Source organism: Mycteria americana, chromosome 23 (assembly GCF_035582795.1).
Source record: "Mycteria americana isolate JAX WOST 10 ecotype Jacksonville Zoo and Gardens chromosome 23, USCA_MyAme_1.0, whole genome shotgun sequence".
Taxonomy (NCBI): domain Eukaryota; kingdom Metazoa; phylum Chordata; class Aves; order Ciconiiformes; family Ciconiidae; genus Mycteria; species Mycteria americana.
Window position 1 is genome coordinate 5,431,353 of NC_134387.1, and position 15,451 is coordinate 5,446,803.

The 15,451-nt window shown below is 65.6% G+C and overlaps 2 protein-coding genes across 2 annotated transcripts; both read right to left on the minus strand.

Moving 5' to 3' along the window:
• Positions 1-1,820: 1,820 nt before the first annotated feature.
• Positions 1,821-9,637, minus strand: PIWIL2 (piwi like RNA-mediated gene silencing 2). Its single transcript, XM_075523658.1, has 21 exons — positions 9,400-9,637; positions 9,203-9,305; positions 8,639-8,812; positions 8,430-8,540; positions 8,020-8,137; positions 7,748-7,872; positions 7,565-7,645; positions 7,106-7,219; positions 6,691-6,879; positions 6,469-6,553; positions 6,233-6,319; positions 5,931-6,071; positions 5,715-5,828; positions 5,143-5,331; positions 4,896-4,997; positions 4,683-4,802; positions 4,342-4,430; positions 3,891-3,996; positions 2,913-3,166; positions 2,696-2,803; positions 1,821-2,111 (listed from the first exon to the last, which is right to left on the minus strand). Exons 1-21 carry the CDS (start codon positions 9,611-9,613, stop codon positions 1,955-1,957), a joined length of 2,781 nt encoding a protein of 926 aa, XP_075379773.1. The 5' UTR covers positions 9,614-9,637; the 3' UTR covers positions 1,821-1,954.
• A 1,701-nt stretch (positions 9,638-11,338) lies between these two features.
• Positions 11,339-14,754, minus strand: POLR3D (RNA polymerase III subunit D). The gene is made up of 10 exons (XM_075523540.1): positions 14,659-14,754; positions 13,674-13,851; positions 13,355-13,398; positions 13,036-13,187; positions 12,807-12,934; positions 12,561-12,732; positions 12,212-12,465; positions 11,969-12,121; positions 11,500-11,641; positions 11,339-11,461 (listed from the first exon to the last, which is right to left on the minus strand). Exons 2-9 carry the CDS (start codon positions 13,836-13,838, stop codon positions 11,519-11,521), a joined length of 1,191 nt encoding a protein of 396 aa, XP_075379655.1. The 5' UTR covers positions 13,839-13,851; positions 14,659-14,754; the 3' UTR covers positions 11,339-11,461; positions 11,500-11,518.
• Positions 14,755-15,451: the final 697 nt, after the last annotated feature.

Here is a 15,451-nt window from a genome sequence, read left to right on the forward strand (position 1 = left end):
GGGGCACCTCTCAGACCCCCCCCAAGCACTCTTTGGGGGCACGGGGCACCCCACGGACCCCCCCAAGAACTGTATGGGGGCTTGGGGCACCCCACGGACCCCTCCCGGGGGGACAGGACACCCCACGGGCCCCCCCGGCCACCCCTCAGGGGTACAGGGCACTGCAGAGACCCCCCCAGGCACACCCGGGGGGCACGGGGCACCCCTCAGACCCTCCCCAAGCACTCTTTGGGGCACGGGGCACCCCATAGACCCCTCCCGGGGGGACAGGGCACCCCACAGACCCCCCCGGCCACCCCTCAGGGGTACAGGGCACTGCTGAGACCCCCCCCAGGCACAGCCGGGGGGCACGGGGCACCCCTCAGACCCCTCCCAAGGGGACAGGGTACCAAACAGACCCCACCTGAGGGGACATGGCACCCCAGGGCCCCCCCTGGAAGGGACCGGACCAGAGGGGCTCCCCGGGGGGGCTGAGCCCGCCAGCCTGGCAGCCAGGGGCCGTCCCGGCTCTCCTCCCCGTGCCAAGGAGCCGGCAAGGACAAGGCAGCCTTTCTCTCCGCCGGCAGCGGCGATGGCGCGATATAAAAAGCCGGCTGGTGGGAGGCCAGGCACGCCGGGGGCCCGGCCGGTTGCCCCGGGCCATCACCCCCACTTCGGCCCCAGCACCTCCCCAGCCGCTCGGGGCCAAGCTTCACCCTGTGCCAAAACACCGGCCCGGGCTGGGCGAAGGCTGCCAAAGTCCGCCGAGGCTGGCAAATAAAAGGGGATAAAAGCCGCTATCGGCGAGGGGGGACGGTGAATGATTAACCCAGGGCGCAGGGGACGAGGCGCCGGCTCCTGCAGCATCGTGTCACTGCTGCGTCCCCTCCCTGTCCCCTCCGTCCTGGGACCCCCCGGGAAAGAGGGGAGGGGGTGTGTGTGGGGGTCAGGATGTCCCCAGGAGCACCCAGCCCCTTCACCCACCCCGCATCAAGAGGGAGCAGCTGCCAGCAACACTTTTATTGAAGTTAACAGAAAACTACAGTTACAGCAAAAAAAAAAATTTAAATATTTTCAACTTTTTTTGCATAAAAAGGGAGGGGAGAGGCTGGGAGGGCGGGGGGAGGCTCCTGCCAGACCCCCAATCCCTGCTGGTGCTTGCACAAGGGGTGGGTCGGGGGCACGCCGAGGCGAAATCCAGGTGATTTTGGGGATGCTCTCACAGCCCCTCCGCAGCCCCCCGACAGCTTCAAACTCAAAGGTCTCAAACATCTCTCGATCGCGGCAGAGAAACACCTGAAACAGCTGAAAACTCAAGGATCTGCTTTTCCCTTGGGATATCAGCTCCTATCAGCTGCACAGAATAATAATAATAAAAAAAAAAAATAAAGACTTCTTGGAAACTCAGTGACTTTTTAAGCACGTGACAACCAGCCGAAGCGGAACGGGGTTTGTTAAACAGGAGCTCGAAAAAGCAAAGTACAATTTCAAAGCGCCAGCTGTCTCGATGGCAATGCCAGAGATTGCGGAGAAAAAAAAAATCCCCAAAATCTTTGGGTTTTGTATCCAGCACCTGCAGCCTGTGCTGCGGGAGCAGCATCACCTTTTGGGGCTCATTTATTCAAGCCCCTTTGCCGGGAGGACTGGAAACCAGCGGGCAGAGACTGGCAGCCCCGCAGCAACGGGGTTTTGCTCCAGGGTTATTCCCATGGAGATGAATCCCGGGAGCCCAGGGCTCCAGGGCCGTGCTGCCACACGCTGGAGCGCTTCCAAGCATCCTTTTAAAACAACAATAAAAATGAACCCAAGAAACCATGTGGAGAAATAAATTAAAAAAATAAATTAAAAAAAAAAAAAAACAAAACCAAACCATACTTAAGGAAAGGAAGTCCCTCTTGCAGGAGACTTAACGGCAGCAGCCGGGGGAGCCGAGCCCCAAAGCGAGCGCTTTCGCCCCCCGTTGCCGGCACGCGGGCTATAGGAAGAAGAGCTTGTCGCAGAGCTGGGCGCTGGGCTCGTGGTGCAGGATCTGCCCCGAGAGGAAGGCCAGCTTGTGCGCGTACTTGCACGGGGCAGGGACACGGACGGTGCCCGGCCAGTTCCAATAGAGGTGACAGAGCTTGAAAGTCAACCTGGGGACAGCGAGAGGAGAGGACGTTAGTGCTCCCTGGCACGCCGGCGCTTGCAGGATCGATGCTTCGGGGCCGGATCCTGCTCCCTAAGGCAGCGCCGGCTCCGGCAGCTCTTTGGCTGCGAAGGCTGCGAGGCCAAACCTGCTCCCAGGGGCGTTTTCTTCCCGACTGCACGAGTTAAAGGCCAGGCTCTGCCTGGGCACCGAGAGCGGCCGATTGCATTAATTACCCGGGTACTATTTGAGCCGCGTTTCAACCGGCAGCTCCTCTCCTGCAAGGCCACCCGGGCCAGCGCTGCGTGACACAGATTTTTCCTTTATCACCCTTGCAATTAGTTCTTGCCCAGAGAGGAGGCAAGACAAGATGCAATCCGCCTCCTCATCCGCTGTCGGGTCCTCCCAGCTAACCCAGTATGAAGAGCAGACTCGGCCCAGTGCCTGCACAGGTACCCGCTGCCCTCCCCGCTAGCTCCAGGGGACTGTTTCTTAAAAAAAAAAAAAAAAAAAAAAAGATTTGGGGGGGTCAGACACGGGTCCCCACGCTGCAGGATGTTGCGGGGGGGGCTGTGGAAAGCCTGCCCTTACCTCTGCAGGTGCTCGCAGCTGAGGTTGGCCGTGTTCAGCACGCAGATGTAGCGCGTGGGGATGCTGCAGCCCTGGCGAGAGTGATGGGCCAACAAAAAGAAATCCTGCCTGAAAGGGAGGGAAGGGCAAGGCTTTTGGGTTTTTTTCCACACAAGGTTTCTTTGCGCCCCGTGCAGCTCTCCCAAAAGCAGCCAGCGTTGCTGCCAGTGCCACTCACCAGTCCAAGCTGGTGACAGTGTGGTCGATGACCGTCCCCGGAGGAGGGGATGTGAATTGCTCTGGTGTCAGGGTGTAGAAGTTGGTGCTGATTTTCTTCTGCACCACCATGACCACCATGCTGGGCTGGTAGTTCTCAAAGGTGTCGAAGCACTTCTGCATCTGCGGGATCTCGTACTTGAGCACGGTGTCGAGCTGGCTGTCGGACACGCCGTCCCTGTACACAACTATCTTCTTGGGCAAGCAGTGGTTCATCTGGGGAAGCGGAAATTGGAAGAGGTCACTGGTTTTTTTCCCCCCTCCATGCCCAGGACTGGCTGGTGGGGGGGGGATGCATGCCCTGGCAAGAAGCTGGGCACTCGGTGCCCACCAGGTCTCCAGGGCTGACAATTCAGAGGTCTCGCAGCCTGTGAATTCAACCCATCGCCCTCGAGCTTTGCAGAAAGCCCCTAACTACGCTCAGCCCCAGCAAATGCATTTCAAAGCAGGTTTCAGAGGGGCTGGCAGGGCAGAGAAGCAGCCGTTGCACTAATCCTGCCCGTGGGCAAGCGTTCGGTGACCACCAAACTTCCAGTTTTTAGCACCCGCAGAGGGATGGGAAAATCCCAAGAGCGGGTCCCTGCTGCTGATGGGTCCTGGTCCCCGCCCCATCACACGCTGCTTTTCTCACGCTGGGGACGTGGGACAAGAGGACAGGGCTCAGCAGTTCGACGCTGATACGAGCAGAGGCGTAACGTGGCACTTCCCCCAGTGCAAACTAATACTCGAGGCAGGTTTGCACGTTCCCGAGATAAGGGCGAGCCTCCTGGGGCGTGCGTGGCTGCGGGCGCTGCATCCAGTCCAAAGGCTGCCGAGGATGTTTGCTCACTCGCACGCACTCGGGGCGACAGGTTTGGGGTGTTTTTGCCTTGTTTTAAGGAGATATTAAACCACGGGAGGGCTTTTTTTTGATAGCGCCGGGCTGGGGGTTTGGCCTCACCTCATGGAAGTGCTGGAGAGCATCAGCCAGGCAGAGCCGCAGGCTGTCGGCGATCTCCTGGTGCGGCATCTGGAAGACCACCCTGGAGTACCACTTGGTGAGGACGCTGGGGATGGAAGGGTGACGAGCGTCAGGCACCCACCTCGCCGGCCAAAGTCCACCGAGCCGTTGCGCAACCGAAACCGACCCCGGCTCGGCGCTCGCGGCGCCTTTCCCGGCGATACGGTGCCGAGGGCGTGCCAAAGGCCGCTGCTGCCTGCGCCGGCAGCCAGCGACGCCCGACAGAAACACGCTGGCAGACACCTTGCTGAGCGCAGCCGTCGGGGAAGGCATCAGCTTCGCCCCTTTCCCGGCAAAGGGGACGCAGCGGCGATGCTGCTGTGGGACCCCCCCACCCCGCATCCCCAGGGCGGAGCGGGAGGAAAGCCTTCCCTCCCGGGGCACCACGTACTGATTCATGCTGGCCACAAAGCCGATGACGGAGCGCATCCCTCTGCTGCGGCCGTGGTAGACGTCCATGCCGATAACCATCAGCTGTTTCTGGGGGGAGGAGAAAAAAAAAAAAAAAAAAGAGGCAGGTGGGAGTTAGGGGTAGGTCAGACACCTCCGGGCTGCCCTGCCCGGATCCCTCCAGCTGCGAGGGACGTTGCGCGCACAAAACGGAGACGCCAACCCCAATTCTGCAGGCGGTTCATCCGCGTCCCCAGAGGGAAGCCCACGACCGCAACAGTTCACACCCTGCAGCTCGCAAACTCGTGGCACGCACGTGCCGAATGCTTTTCCCCGCCTTACCAGGGGGATGTCGACCCCCCAGAGCTCGCCGCCCAGCTTGCAGTTCATCTGCAGCAGGACTTTCTGGACCACGCTCCTCATCTTGCCCGACTGGCCCGCGAGGGACTGCGCGTTGATGACCTGCGGGGGGGGGAAAAACAGGGAAAAGCGCGGCTGGAGATGCCCACGGCTTCCCCACGCCGGTGGTCCCCTTCCGCCAAGCCCCTCGCCTACCTGGGAGGGCACGGGGGACTGCACGCAGCACAGCTTCTTGATGGCCCCGTACAAATCCTCCCGGCTGCTGGAGATTATGCACAGGAGCAGCTGCACCTTGTCCTGCGGGGAAGCACAGCAGGGGAGGGTGACACGCAAGCATCAGACGCACGGGGATCCGAGAAGACCCACCGACTGCGCAGCCCTCCCCAGCAGACGCGTTAACCTTGCGTTAACCTGCGCTGTCCCTCCGAGCCCCCCGCCTCACCTCGCTACTCAAAACGCTTCGGATGGTCTTGGCATAGGTCTCGATGCGGTCGTCCTTCAGCTCCACCAAGGCGGGACGGCTGATGTGCATGCCGATGGGGCCGCAGACGCTCTCCATGGCGGCCACCAGATCCTTCGCCAAGTCCTGCAGGCGCTTTGGGTAAACCAGCAGCCAGTAATTCATGGCGATCTAGGAGGGAGGCAAGGACAGCCCTTGCCTCAGGGCCGGGGCTGCCAAACCACGCAGCTCCCAGCCCTGCAGCAGAAAGAGAAATTTGGGAGAGGGAAAGCGGCCCAAGAGGAACCTGAAGGGCACAGGACAACATCCGATTCCTGAAGTCTGAAAGCCTTCAGCCACTCTAAGAGGAGGTGGGAAAGCAGCCGCTGCGGCCACGTACCTCTAACCTCCTTAGGAAAAACAGGCTGAAGCATAAAGCCAATATAAATAAGGGAAGGGTTTTAGCTCGAACAAGCTCAGACGGGAGCGGGACAGACGGGATGCCAGCACTAAGAAAACCCATCCCAGTTTTCAAACAAGGGGATGTTGTTGCAAGGGCCGAGCCGGGGGCTCACCGCCGAGATGGAGGCTTCTCGCGTGACCTCCTTGTTCCAGCTCAGATCCTCGCCGGGGATGAAGGAGCTGTGCCGCAGGTTGATTCTCTCCGCGGGCAGGACTCGGCCCTGGGTCTAAATGGAGCAGAAACCCACGGCAGCTCCAGTGCCGCCACGGTGCAGCCATTGCCTCCATTCCCAGGGGGAGCTCGGAGCCTGGCCCCCCGCAGCCCTTACCCTGTGGATGTCTGGGTCCAGGCTGAGCCCCCAGCGCATCAGCTCCCTCGAGGCCTCTGGGCTGTCCTTGATCCTGCGCAGGAGGCTGGCGAGACGCACGTAGTGCTGCCTGGGGGTCTGCAGCATCTCCCGCATCACCTCCTGCGGCAGGCGGGCACGGGAGGAGGTGGGATGGGGAACCCCCAGGTGTGACGGGGGGGCTCTGAGCTCCCCCCGGCAGCGGCTGGCCGGGGCTCAGCTCTCCAAACCGGGCAACGCCGGCTCGGGTGAGCAGGGACCATCAGATGCAAACATGCTCTGACCTTCACCATTCGACTGTCCTTCCTTATCTCGGGGATCCCGGTCATGAAGGTGAGCTCCGGCACAAGCAGTACCATGTCCAGCCGACGCTGCAGGGAGAGGGACAGGCACTGTCAGCACCCTGAGGGGCTGCAGGAGCCAAGAGCGGAGCCAGCTACAGGCAGGACAGGGACTGGAGGAGCCGAGAAAAGACCGTGGGTCTCAATTTCCCTCCCCCAGGTCTCCGTGCCTGGCTCACCCTCCCCTCCGGCGTCTGTTTTTCCCTGGGCCTGTGGATGAGCAACGGCTGGTCCAGCTCCCTGATGGTGATCCCGTAGGCTTTGCTGGAAAAACAGCAGGGAGATGGCATCAGGCGAGATGTTCCTGCTCCTGCTCACCCACCTCGGGGCAGAGCCAAGCATCAAGCCCTTCCCCACGGACAGACGCTCATCCCAAGGGATGCTCCAGCAGGTCCCCCTACCTGTAGTAGTCCACGAAGGTGATCTCCTCGCCGCTGGTCAGGGTGAAACTGTCCCTCGGGGTCTTGTTCCAGTCGATGTCGTCAATGCGGTAGGTGCGGTTGTTGTAGCGGGTGATGACCACGCTGCCCACCAGCTGCTTGGTGCACTCATCCTGGAAGCTGCTGAGGCTTTGCTTGTAGATGGTGTGCCTGCAGCGGGGAGAGAGGGAGGAGGAGAGGCTCACGGTGATGCTCCCTGCCCACGCTACCCCAAAAATAAAATGCTCTTTGCCAAACGGCACCAGTGGCCATGGGCCCGGTGATCACGGCTGGCACTGCCCTCGCCAAGAGCCAGCCCCAGGCACGCGGCTGCTGGAAAACCACCCTCAGCCCTAAAGCCCCGCAGGGCTCCTCCGGGCTTTTTCCCTTCTCTTACATGAAATTCAGGACGGAATCGCTGCGGATGACTTTGTGGATGGCATCGACCAAGAGGAAGAGACCGCCGTCCTTCTTCCGGATGCTGACAGAGTACCCCGGCCAAATCTGCAGCCTGTGTCCGGAGGGGAAAATGCCCAATGGCGCCTGGGTTAAAACTGGAGCCGCCTGCACGGTGCTGCCAGAGGAGCCGGGCAGCTGTCCCGCTCGCCAAGGAGCGCTCAAAACACACGGCGATTTATTTCCCAGCTGGCTGCCAGCTTTCAGCTAATAACCCCTGAATTGCACTGCAGAAAATAGGTACTCTGAGGTCAGGCTAACCAGAGCTGGCCAAGAGAGCTGACCTGGCAAGGACTTCCGAATTTCCAGCCTTGCGCTACTGCCGGCGGGGACAGGGATGTCCCCACCTCGCACTCACGCGCTTGGGCAGCAGCGGGAGGAAACCGTGTCCAGCACCCACCTGTAATGCTGTAATACGGTGGCCTGGGCAGGTTCAAAGAAATTCCTCCTAACAAGCTTCATATCTAAGATTCTCATCACCCTAGGAAAGAAAAATAAAAGCAGCGCGGGCTCAGGCTTGGAGGGAGGAGGAGAAGGAGGGTCTCCTCCTTGGAGCTCAGGGAGGGTCTCCGCCATCTCTCACCTCCGGAAAACCACGTTGTAGAAGGGGATGCAGAGATCCGAGCTGGGCTCGAGGACCTTGGTGATCTGGATGGTGATGGTGATCTCCTCCCCGCTGCTCTTCTTCTGAGCCTTCAGGCTGACCGGCTGCGGGGTGAGACGGCGCGTTAGCCGGGGCGGGAGGGATGCTCTCCTACCCAGCACATTGACTGGAGATCTGGGGAGGGGGCCATCCCTGTGCCCCCAAATTGGCTAGAACAACCTCACCCTGCTGCGGAGCACATCGCCCCTTACCTGGGGGAGCAGGATGGGCAGATAAAGGATGGAGCCGTCGAATGCGGTCACGTCCCCCGTCACTGCCCGGTGCTCCTTCAGCATGGCAAAGCGCACGCTCCTGCACTCCACCTCGGGGCTGCCGGAGACAGGGACGCTGCCAGCAAGTCCTCAGTCTTTTAACCCTCCTCTGCCCCCCTGCGAGACCCTGCTCAGGACCCCAAAAACCCCACGAGGGGGAAAAGCCGGAGCTCATGTGCTTTGCTGCCCTGCGGCAGCTCTGCCCGCAGGCGCCGTGGCCACGCCGGCCACTCCATCTAGCGGCTACCAGGACGGAGGAAGGGAGGGAGTGACACGGAGGGCTCTGCCCAGGGGCACCCACCCTTCGAGGGGCTGCGAAGGAGCCTGGCCCCCCGTGTCCATGCCAATACCTGAAGGTAACGTGGTACTGGTAGACGGCTTCGTTCTGGCAGTGGATTTTAACTGAGTTCAGCCCCATGGCTAAGGCAGTTCCCTTCGCTGCCGGCTTCGTCCCCGGTGCCCTAGGAGAGACGGGGCAGAGGCAGGCTGGCCAGCCGCGACGCCAGCCGGCACTCAGACCCCAAAACGTGGGGCTGGGGCTCACCAATCCTTCACTTACGGTCTGCCAGCAGCCGGGGGGGTCCCTGGAGCGGGTGCCGGTGGCAGGGAGGGCCGGGGTCCTGGTGGGTGCAGGGTGGGTGCAGCAGCGGTGCAGGGCTTCCCGTGGGATGGCACGGCAGCGTTTCTTCTGGGGGGATCAGGCAGCGCGTCCCCTCTGCCTCGCCACAGGATCCTGTGTCCGCGGCACGGGCAGAGATGAGCCCCGGCACGCTGGGCACGTGCCACCAGCGTCCTGGCTGCAAGCCCCCAGTGACGGCCCTCCCTGCCACCCCCTGCAATCCCCCCCCTCTGGCAGCCGGGTCCCCCGGCTCATGCCCCACACAGAGCGGGCGCTCCCTGCCTGGAGATGCTCGAAACACCGAGATCTGGTGGCGAGCCGCCGAGCCACCGCACCACCGAGGGAGCGGAGCAGGAGGCGGCGCGGGCCCCGGCTTGGTCACGCCAGCGGTGTCACCTGCAGAGCGTCCCCCAGCCCGCCGCCACCGGGGTCGGTGAGGAAACCATCAGAAGGACTCGGGGCCACGGCAGGAGGGGCGACAGGGGGCACGGGGGGGGGACTCACCGCCCACGCGTGGGGAGCGCTGCCATCGCTGCCGCCCCCTCGTCCTCCTCCACCGCCGGGCTGGGCCGTGCCAGAGCCTCCACCACGCCGGTGGTGCCGCGGCCTGCGGGAAGAAGCGGGCACGGTGGGTGGCAGCAGCGGTGGCGGTGTCGGGGCCCGGCCGGGCATCCCCGGCCCCCTCGGGCACGGCCACCCACCGACGGGCCAGTCCCCCGCCTCCAGAGAGGGGCAGGGCCGCTCGCCGAGGCCCAGGCCGCACAGCAGGGCGGAGAGCGGCGCCAGGGAGGGCCGGGGCTCGGGCGGGCCGGGCTGGGGCAGGCACTGGGTGCGGCCCGGGAGCCCCCGCAGCCTGCCGCGGGGAGCGGGGGCCCGGCCGGGGCCGGGCAGGCGGAAGGGCCGGGCCGGATCCATGGCGGCTCCGTCGAGGAGGGACGGCCCGCGGCGGCCAGCACGCTGCCACCGCCTCACTGCGCAGGCGCGGCTCCGCCCACCCACCGCCCCGGCCCTCATTGGGCAGCTGGCTGGCCACGCCCCTCGGGGAGACGCCCCTCCCGCGTGGGCGGGGCTTCAGCACCGCGGACAGCGCCCGCCAAGGGGGCGGGGCCGGGGCAGGACCCGGGGGGGGGGGGGGGGAAGATGGGATGGGGGGGTAAGGGGGGATTTGGGGGGCGGAGATGGGATGGGGGGTAAGGGGAGAATTGGGGGGGGAGATGAGATGAGATGAGGGGGTAAGGGGGGATTTGGTGGGGGAGATGGGATGGGGGGGTAAGGGGCGATATGGGGGGGGGGGAGACGGCATGGGGGGGTAAGGGGGGATTGGGGGGGGAGATGAGATGAGGGGGTAAGGGCGGATTTGGGGGGAGGGAGTTGGGGGGCGGAGATGGGATGGGAGGGTAAGGGGATATTTGGGGCGGGGAGATGGCATGGGGGAGTAAGGGGGGATTTGGGGGGGGAGATGGGATGGGGGGTAAGGGGGGATTTGGGGGGGGAGATAGGATTTAGTGGGGGAAGATAGGACTTGGGGGGGGTGACATGGGATGGGGGGTGACATGGGATTTGGGGGGGAGATGAGATGAGGGGGTAACGGGAGATTTGGGGGGAGATGGGATTTTGGGGGGTAAGGTGGGATTTGCAGGGGAGAAGATGGGATGGGGCGGGAAGGTGGGATTTGGGGGGGGGTGAAATGGGATTTGGGGGGTGGGGGAGCAACAGCAGAGGGGCAAGTGCAGCCCCAGCCTCGCTCTGCACATCAACTGGGGCTGCCCGGGGGGGGAAGGGGGGCGAGGCAGGGGGACCACACCAGGAGGATTTGGTTCCACGATGGCAGACGGTGGGGTGATGCTGTGGCCCCCCCCCCCCCCCCCCCCAAGACACGCAGCCCCCTGCCACCAGGCTGGGGCTGCAGTGGTGGCCACTCACTGGGCCCCCCCCTGTAGCGGAGCCCAGGGACCCACGCTGGTCCCGGGGGGGGGGGGGGGGGGGGGGTGTCCCCCGCACCCCGCCACCTCCACGCTGCTTCCTCCGGCCGGAGCGGGGAGATGGTCCTGCCTGCCTGCCCCTGCCCAGCCCCTCGGGGTGCTCAGCCCCCCGGCACAACCCTGGGGGGGGGCCCGGAGAAGCCGGGGTTCTGCCCACCAAGCCCTGGCACCGCACGGGGGTCCCCTGGGCTCTACCAAGGCAGCACGGGGTGAGTAAGCGGCCAAGGACGCAGCCCGACGTGCCACCACCGAGCGTGCCACGCCGGGGCCAGTGCCCAACCGGCTGGTGGCAACCGGTCAGGCAGGCGGCACAGGGTGGAGGCCACCGCTGGCACCGCAGAGGAGAGCGGGGAGACAGGACGAGACGGAGCAGCCCCCCACGGAGGGTGGGGGGGTAAAAAAAAAAAAAAAAAAAAAAAAAAAGGTTTTTATTCCACGTTTCTCCCCGCAGGTGCGTGTCCTGCTCTCCCCAGCGCACGCACGGCTGCTGGAGAGCCGGGGGGGACACGCCACGGTCCCGCACATCCAGAAATCTGTGAGATGCAGGCAGCCACGGCCCCTGCCTGTTTGGCACGGGGCGGGCAGCGGGGCTGGGGGAGCGAGCCGGAGCCCCCAGCCCCGGTGCTGCTCCCCCGCGGGGCAGGGAGGGAGGCAGGAGCTGGATCCGCGCCCACCCCTGCAGAAGCCCCCTCTCCACGTCCCCAAGGCGAGGCCGGAGGGGCCGAGGGCAGAGCCAGGGCACTGCAGGGTCCCCGAGCTGTGCAGGGACCGTCCCCACGGGCTGTGGGCGTGGGGCTGGGGCCCCCCGCCGTGGGCTACCGGTGCCCCCCGCCGTGGGCTACCGGTGCCGGTGCTCCAGCAGAGCCTCGAAGTCCGGGGAACACACCAGCTTGTGCTTCACGTGGCCCAGGACAATCATCTCGCCCGTCCGGTTGTCCCCGATGCCGACGGACACCAGCTCCTTTTCCAGAGGGGAGAAATGCCCGTGAGCAGCCCACTCCCACGGGAAACCCTTTCACCGTGGTGGGAGAAGGGCCGAGGTCCCTGCCCGCTGTGGGGGGGCTAAGCCTGGAGATGTGTCCCCCACTACCCACACCCCGGGGACAAGAGCAGGCTCCTTCCCCCCGCCCCGACGGCCACGGGGATGGGCTGCCAGCCCCGTCACCTACGGGCCAGCACGACCCCGCTCCTCCCTGATGGTCCTAGGAACCCCCAAGGGGCTATCTCGGGGTGCAGCCCCGCAAATCAAGCCCCCAGCACCCCCCACCCCCCTTCCCAGCCCCTGTACCTGCAGAAAAGAGCAGGGGGTCCCCATGGTCACGTCCAGGGTCACCTTGCCCAGCACCAGCTGCACCTTCCCCGACTTGCGGATGAGCAGTTTCCCCACCTGCCCCTCGGGGAGGTCGGCCAGCGTGCAGGTATTCTCCGCCTGCCTCGCCTCCTGCCGAGGAAGACCGCGGGGTGAGGGGGGGACGTCACCACGCTGTCCCCCATCCCACCCCGCTGTCGTCCCCCCCCCCCGAGCCCCTACCTGGCTCTTCTCCTGCTTCACCACGACCACTTGCCCTTCCTCGTTTTGCAGCTCCGTCTTGATGGGTTTGGTGTCCTGGGTGGGCGGCTGGCCGGGCAGCGTGTCAGGCAGCTGCAGGAAGAGCAGCTCCTCTTCGGCCGACAGACTCAGCCGCTGCAGCAGCTCGGCCACCGAGACGTCCCGGGGGAAACCGGGGGGTCTCTCGGTTTGCGTGGGCTTGGGCGGGGGGTCCTCATCGCACGGCTCTTCTTTCACTGGCACCGGTGAGAGGCGGCGGGTGGGCACGGGGAGAGGGGGCAGCCCCCCCAGCCCCTGCCCGCCGGGATCCCCCCCCCGCACCCCAGCGCACCTTTCACCGCCGGCGGGTCCAGCTCCATCTTCTCCTCCTTGGGGCCGGGCAGCCAGGGCTGGGCGTCCTCCTGCTCCGCCGCCTCCTCCTTGAAGAGCCAGCCCGAGTGGGCCAGCGGCAGCTGCACCGGCTTGTTACGGATGTCGTTCTTCAGCCCCGGGTCATCGAGGAACTGCGGGGACGGGAGAGGGGACGCTCAGCACCGGCCCGGTGGCACCAAAGCCATCCCTACCCGGTCCCACCCACGTCGTCCTTCTGCAGCATCCGCAGGATCTGCTTCGTCTCCTCGTCTGTCTCCCTCTTCTCCTTCTTGATGTTGATGATGTGGGAAGGGCCGAAGTCCGACATGTCCACCGTCTTGTCCCAGGAGCCTGCTGGGGAGAGGGGAGCAGCCCCGGGGTGAGCCCCGAGCTGGGCAGGGTGGCCCCGAGTCCGTCCGTCGTCCCCCCCCGGGAAGGGGGGCAGCTCCCGTTACCTTTCTTCTTCATCATTTCAGCAGGGCCCTGCTCGAAGATGGAGTGGGACTGGATAACCTCGGGCCGGCCCCGGCCCCGGCCGTGCCCATCGCGCTGCCGGTCCCGGTCCCGCTCCTTCTTCTCCTTCTTGACGGAGACATCCTCTCTGGGCCTGGGGAGCGGGGAGGTGGCCTGTCACCCCCACCCCTGCCCCCCGCCACCCTCCTGCCAGCGGGTCCCCATCTCAGGGCACGTTTTGCCCACCGAGACCCCGCTGCACGGGTACCTGCCGGCAAAACCGCCTCCGCACCCCACGGAAACGCTTACGAGGCCACTTACTCTTCCTTGATCTTCCTGCTAATTATGTTGGGGGTGAAGGTTTTCTGCAAACGAGAGCAGAGGGACAAGTCGCTGCACGAGCGGAGATAAGCAACAGAAACCAAACCGGCCGCGGGGCTGGAGGCGGCGGCTGGGGACCCGGCTGGGTCCCGCACGGACCAGCTCCCCTGCAGCACCCCGAAACCCCCCCCGGGCTGCCGCTCCCACACCCCACCTGTGCTGTGGGGGTCCCCAAGCACCCATAGCCCAAGCGGCGGGGCAAGGACATAGGGTCACCCCCAAAAGGTTGTCTTTGGGGAGCCCTCCCCGGGGTTCTCACCTTCTTCACGCCTCCCAGGGTGAGGTCTCGGGAGCGGATGGAGGGCAGGCGCCCGGGGGTGAGGGGGGGGGCGGCCGGGCGCCTCCCGAGCAGCCCCCGTGCCCCGGGGAGCCCCGGCCGCAGGCTGCCCGGCGAGCCGGTGTCGCCCGAGCCCCCCTCCGCCATCCTCGGCCTGGCCCTGCGGGGGGCGGGGGGGGGGGGGGGGACACGGGGACGGTCAGGGGCACCCGGCCCAGCGCCCTGCACAGGGGGCTCAGCCCCCCCGGCACCCCCAAACAGGGCCCACTCGTATACCCAACCCAGGGTGCTCACCCCCCCTGCACCCCCAGGACCCACCTGCATCCCCCCCCAAGGAGGCTCAGCCCCCCCCTGCACCCTCGACCCACTCGCGTTCCCCTCCCCAGGGTGCTCGCACCCCCCAGGACCCACTCGCACCCCCCTCCCCAGGGGGCTCAGCCCTCCCTACACCCCCAGGACCCACTCACGCTCCCCTTCCCAGGGTGCTCAGCCCCCCCCGCACCCCCAGCACCCACTCGTGTTCCCCTCCCCAGGGTGCTCACCTCCCCCATACACCCCCAAACAGGGCCCACTCGCACCCCCCTCCCCAGGATGCTCAGCCCCCCCCGCACCCCCAGCACCCACTCGTGTTCCCCTCCCCAAGGTGCTCACCCCCCCCATACACCCCCAAACAGGGCCCACTCGCACCCCCCTCCCCATGGTGCTCACTCCCCCCCTGCACCCCCAGCACCCACTCGCGTTCCCCTCCCCAGGATGCTCAGCCCCCCCCGCACCCCCAGCACCCACTCGCGTTCCCCTCCCCAGCGTGCTCACCCCCCCCATACACCCCCAAACAGGGCCCACTCGCACCCCCCTCCCCAGGGGGCTCAGCACCCCACGCACACCCCCCAGACCCACTCGCAGCCCCTCCCGAGCCGCCCCCCCACCCCCCCCCCGTACCCCCACGCCACGCCACGCCGCCCCTTACCCTGCCCGGGCAACGACCGGCTCGCGGCCCCACTACGCATGCGTAACATGCGACCCGACCTTCCCGGAAAGAAGCCGCTGCCGCCATCTTTATTAAGGGTGCGCCGCGCCCCCCAATGAGCCGCCATCTTTGTGCTTGGCACTACCCAGCCCCATGCCGAAGGTGGCGGCGCCATCTTTGTGGCGGGCAGCGCCCGGCTCTTGGGACCGGGCACAGTGGGCGGGGGAGGGGACACGGCGGGGGGGGGGTGTGTGTGTGTCACTCACCCCTTAATTTGAACCCCCCCCGTCTGCCTGGGTGGCAGCCACCCCCCCCAGGGTCCCCTGCAGCCCGAGGGGGCCCCAACCAGGCTACAGCCCCACGGGGGAAGCATGCGTGGGCACCCCACGCACTCAGGTGTCTGGGGGGCGGGAAGTATTTTTTTGGGGGTGCTCACCGCCCACCCCAAAAAAACCCCTTGCCCAGCCCCAGGCAAACTTGTCCCCCACACCACCAGCAGCAAAACACCAAGCCCCCCCACCTCTGGGCTTCCCACCCATGTTTCCCACGGGGGTCCCGCGTGGGTGCCAACACCCCCCTGCAGCCGGTGCCTGCAGCGGTTCCCTCCCCCGGCACAACCGGGACACCCCCCCACCCCTACCCCCCACACACACACCTCCAACCCCCAAAATGGGGTGCTCAGGCGAGGAGCTGCCCACCACCCCACCCACAACTGCACCCACGGCCGCCCGCTCGCCTCGCAGGCAGCAGCAGGCAGGAGCCGCGCTGCCTCCACCGCCTGACGCCGCGCACA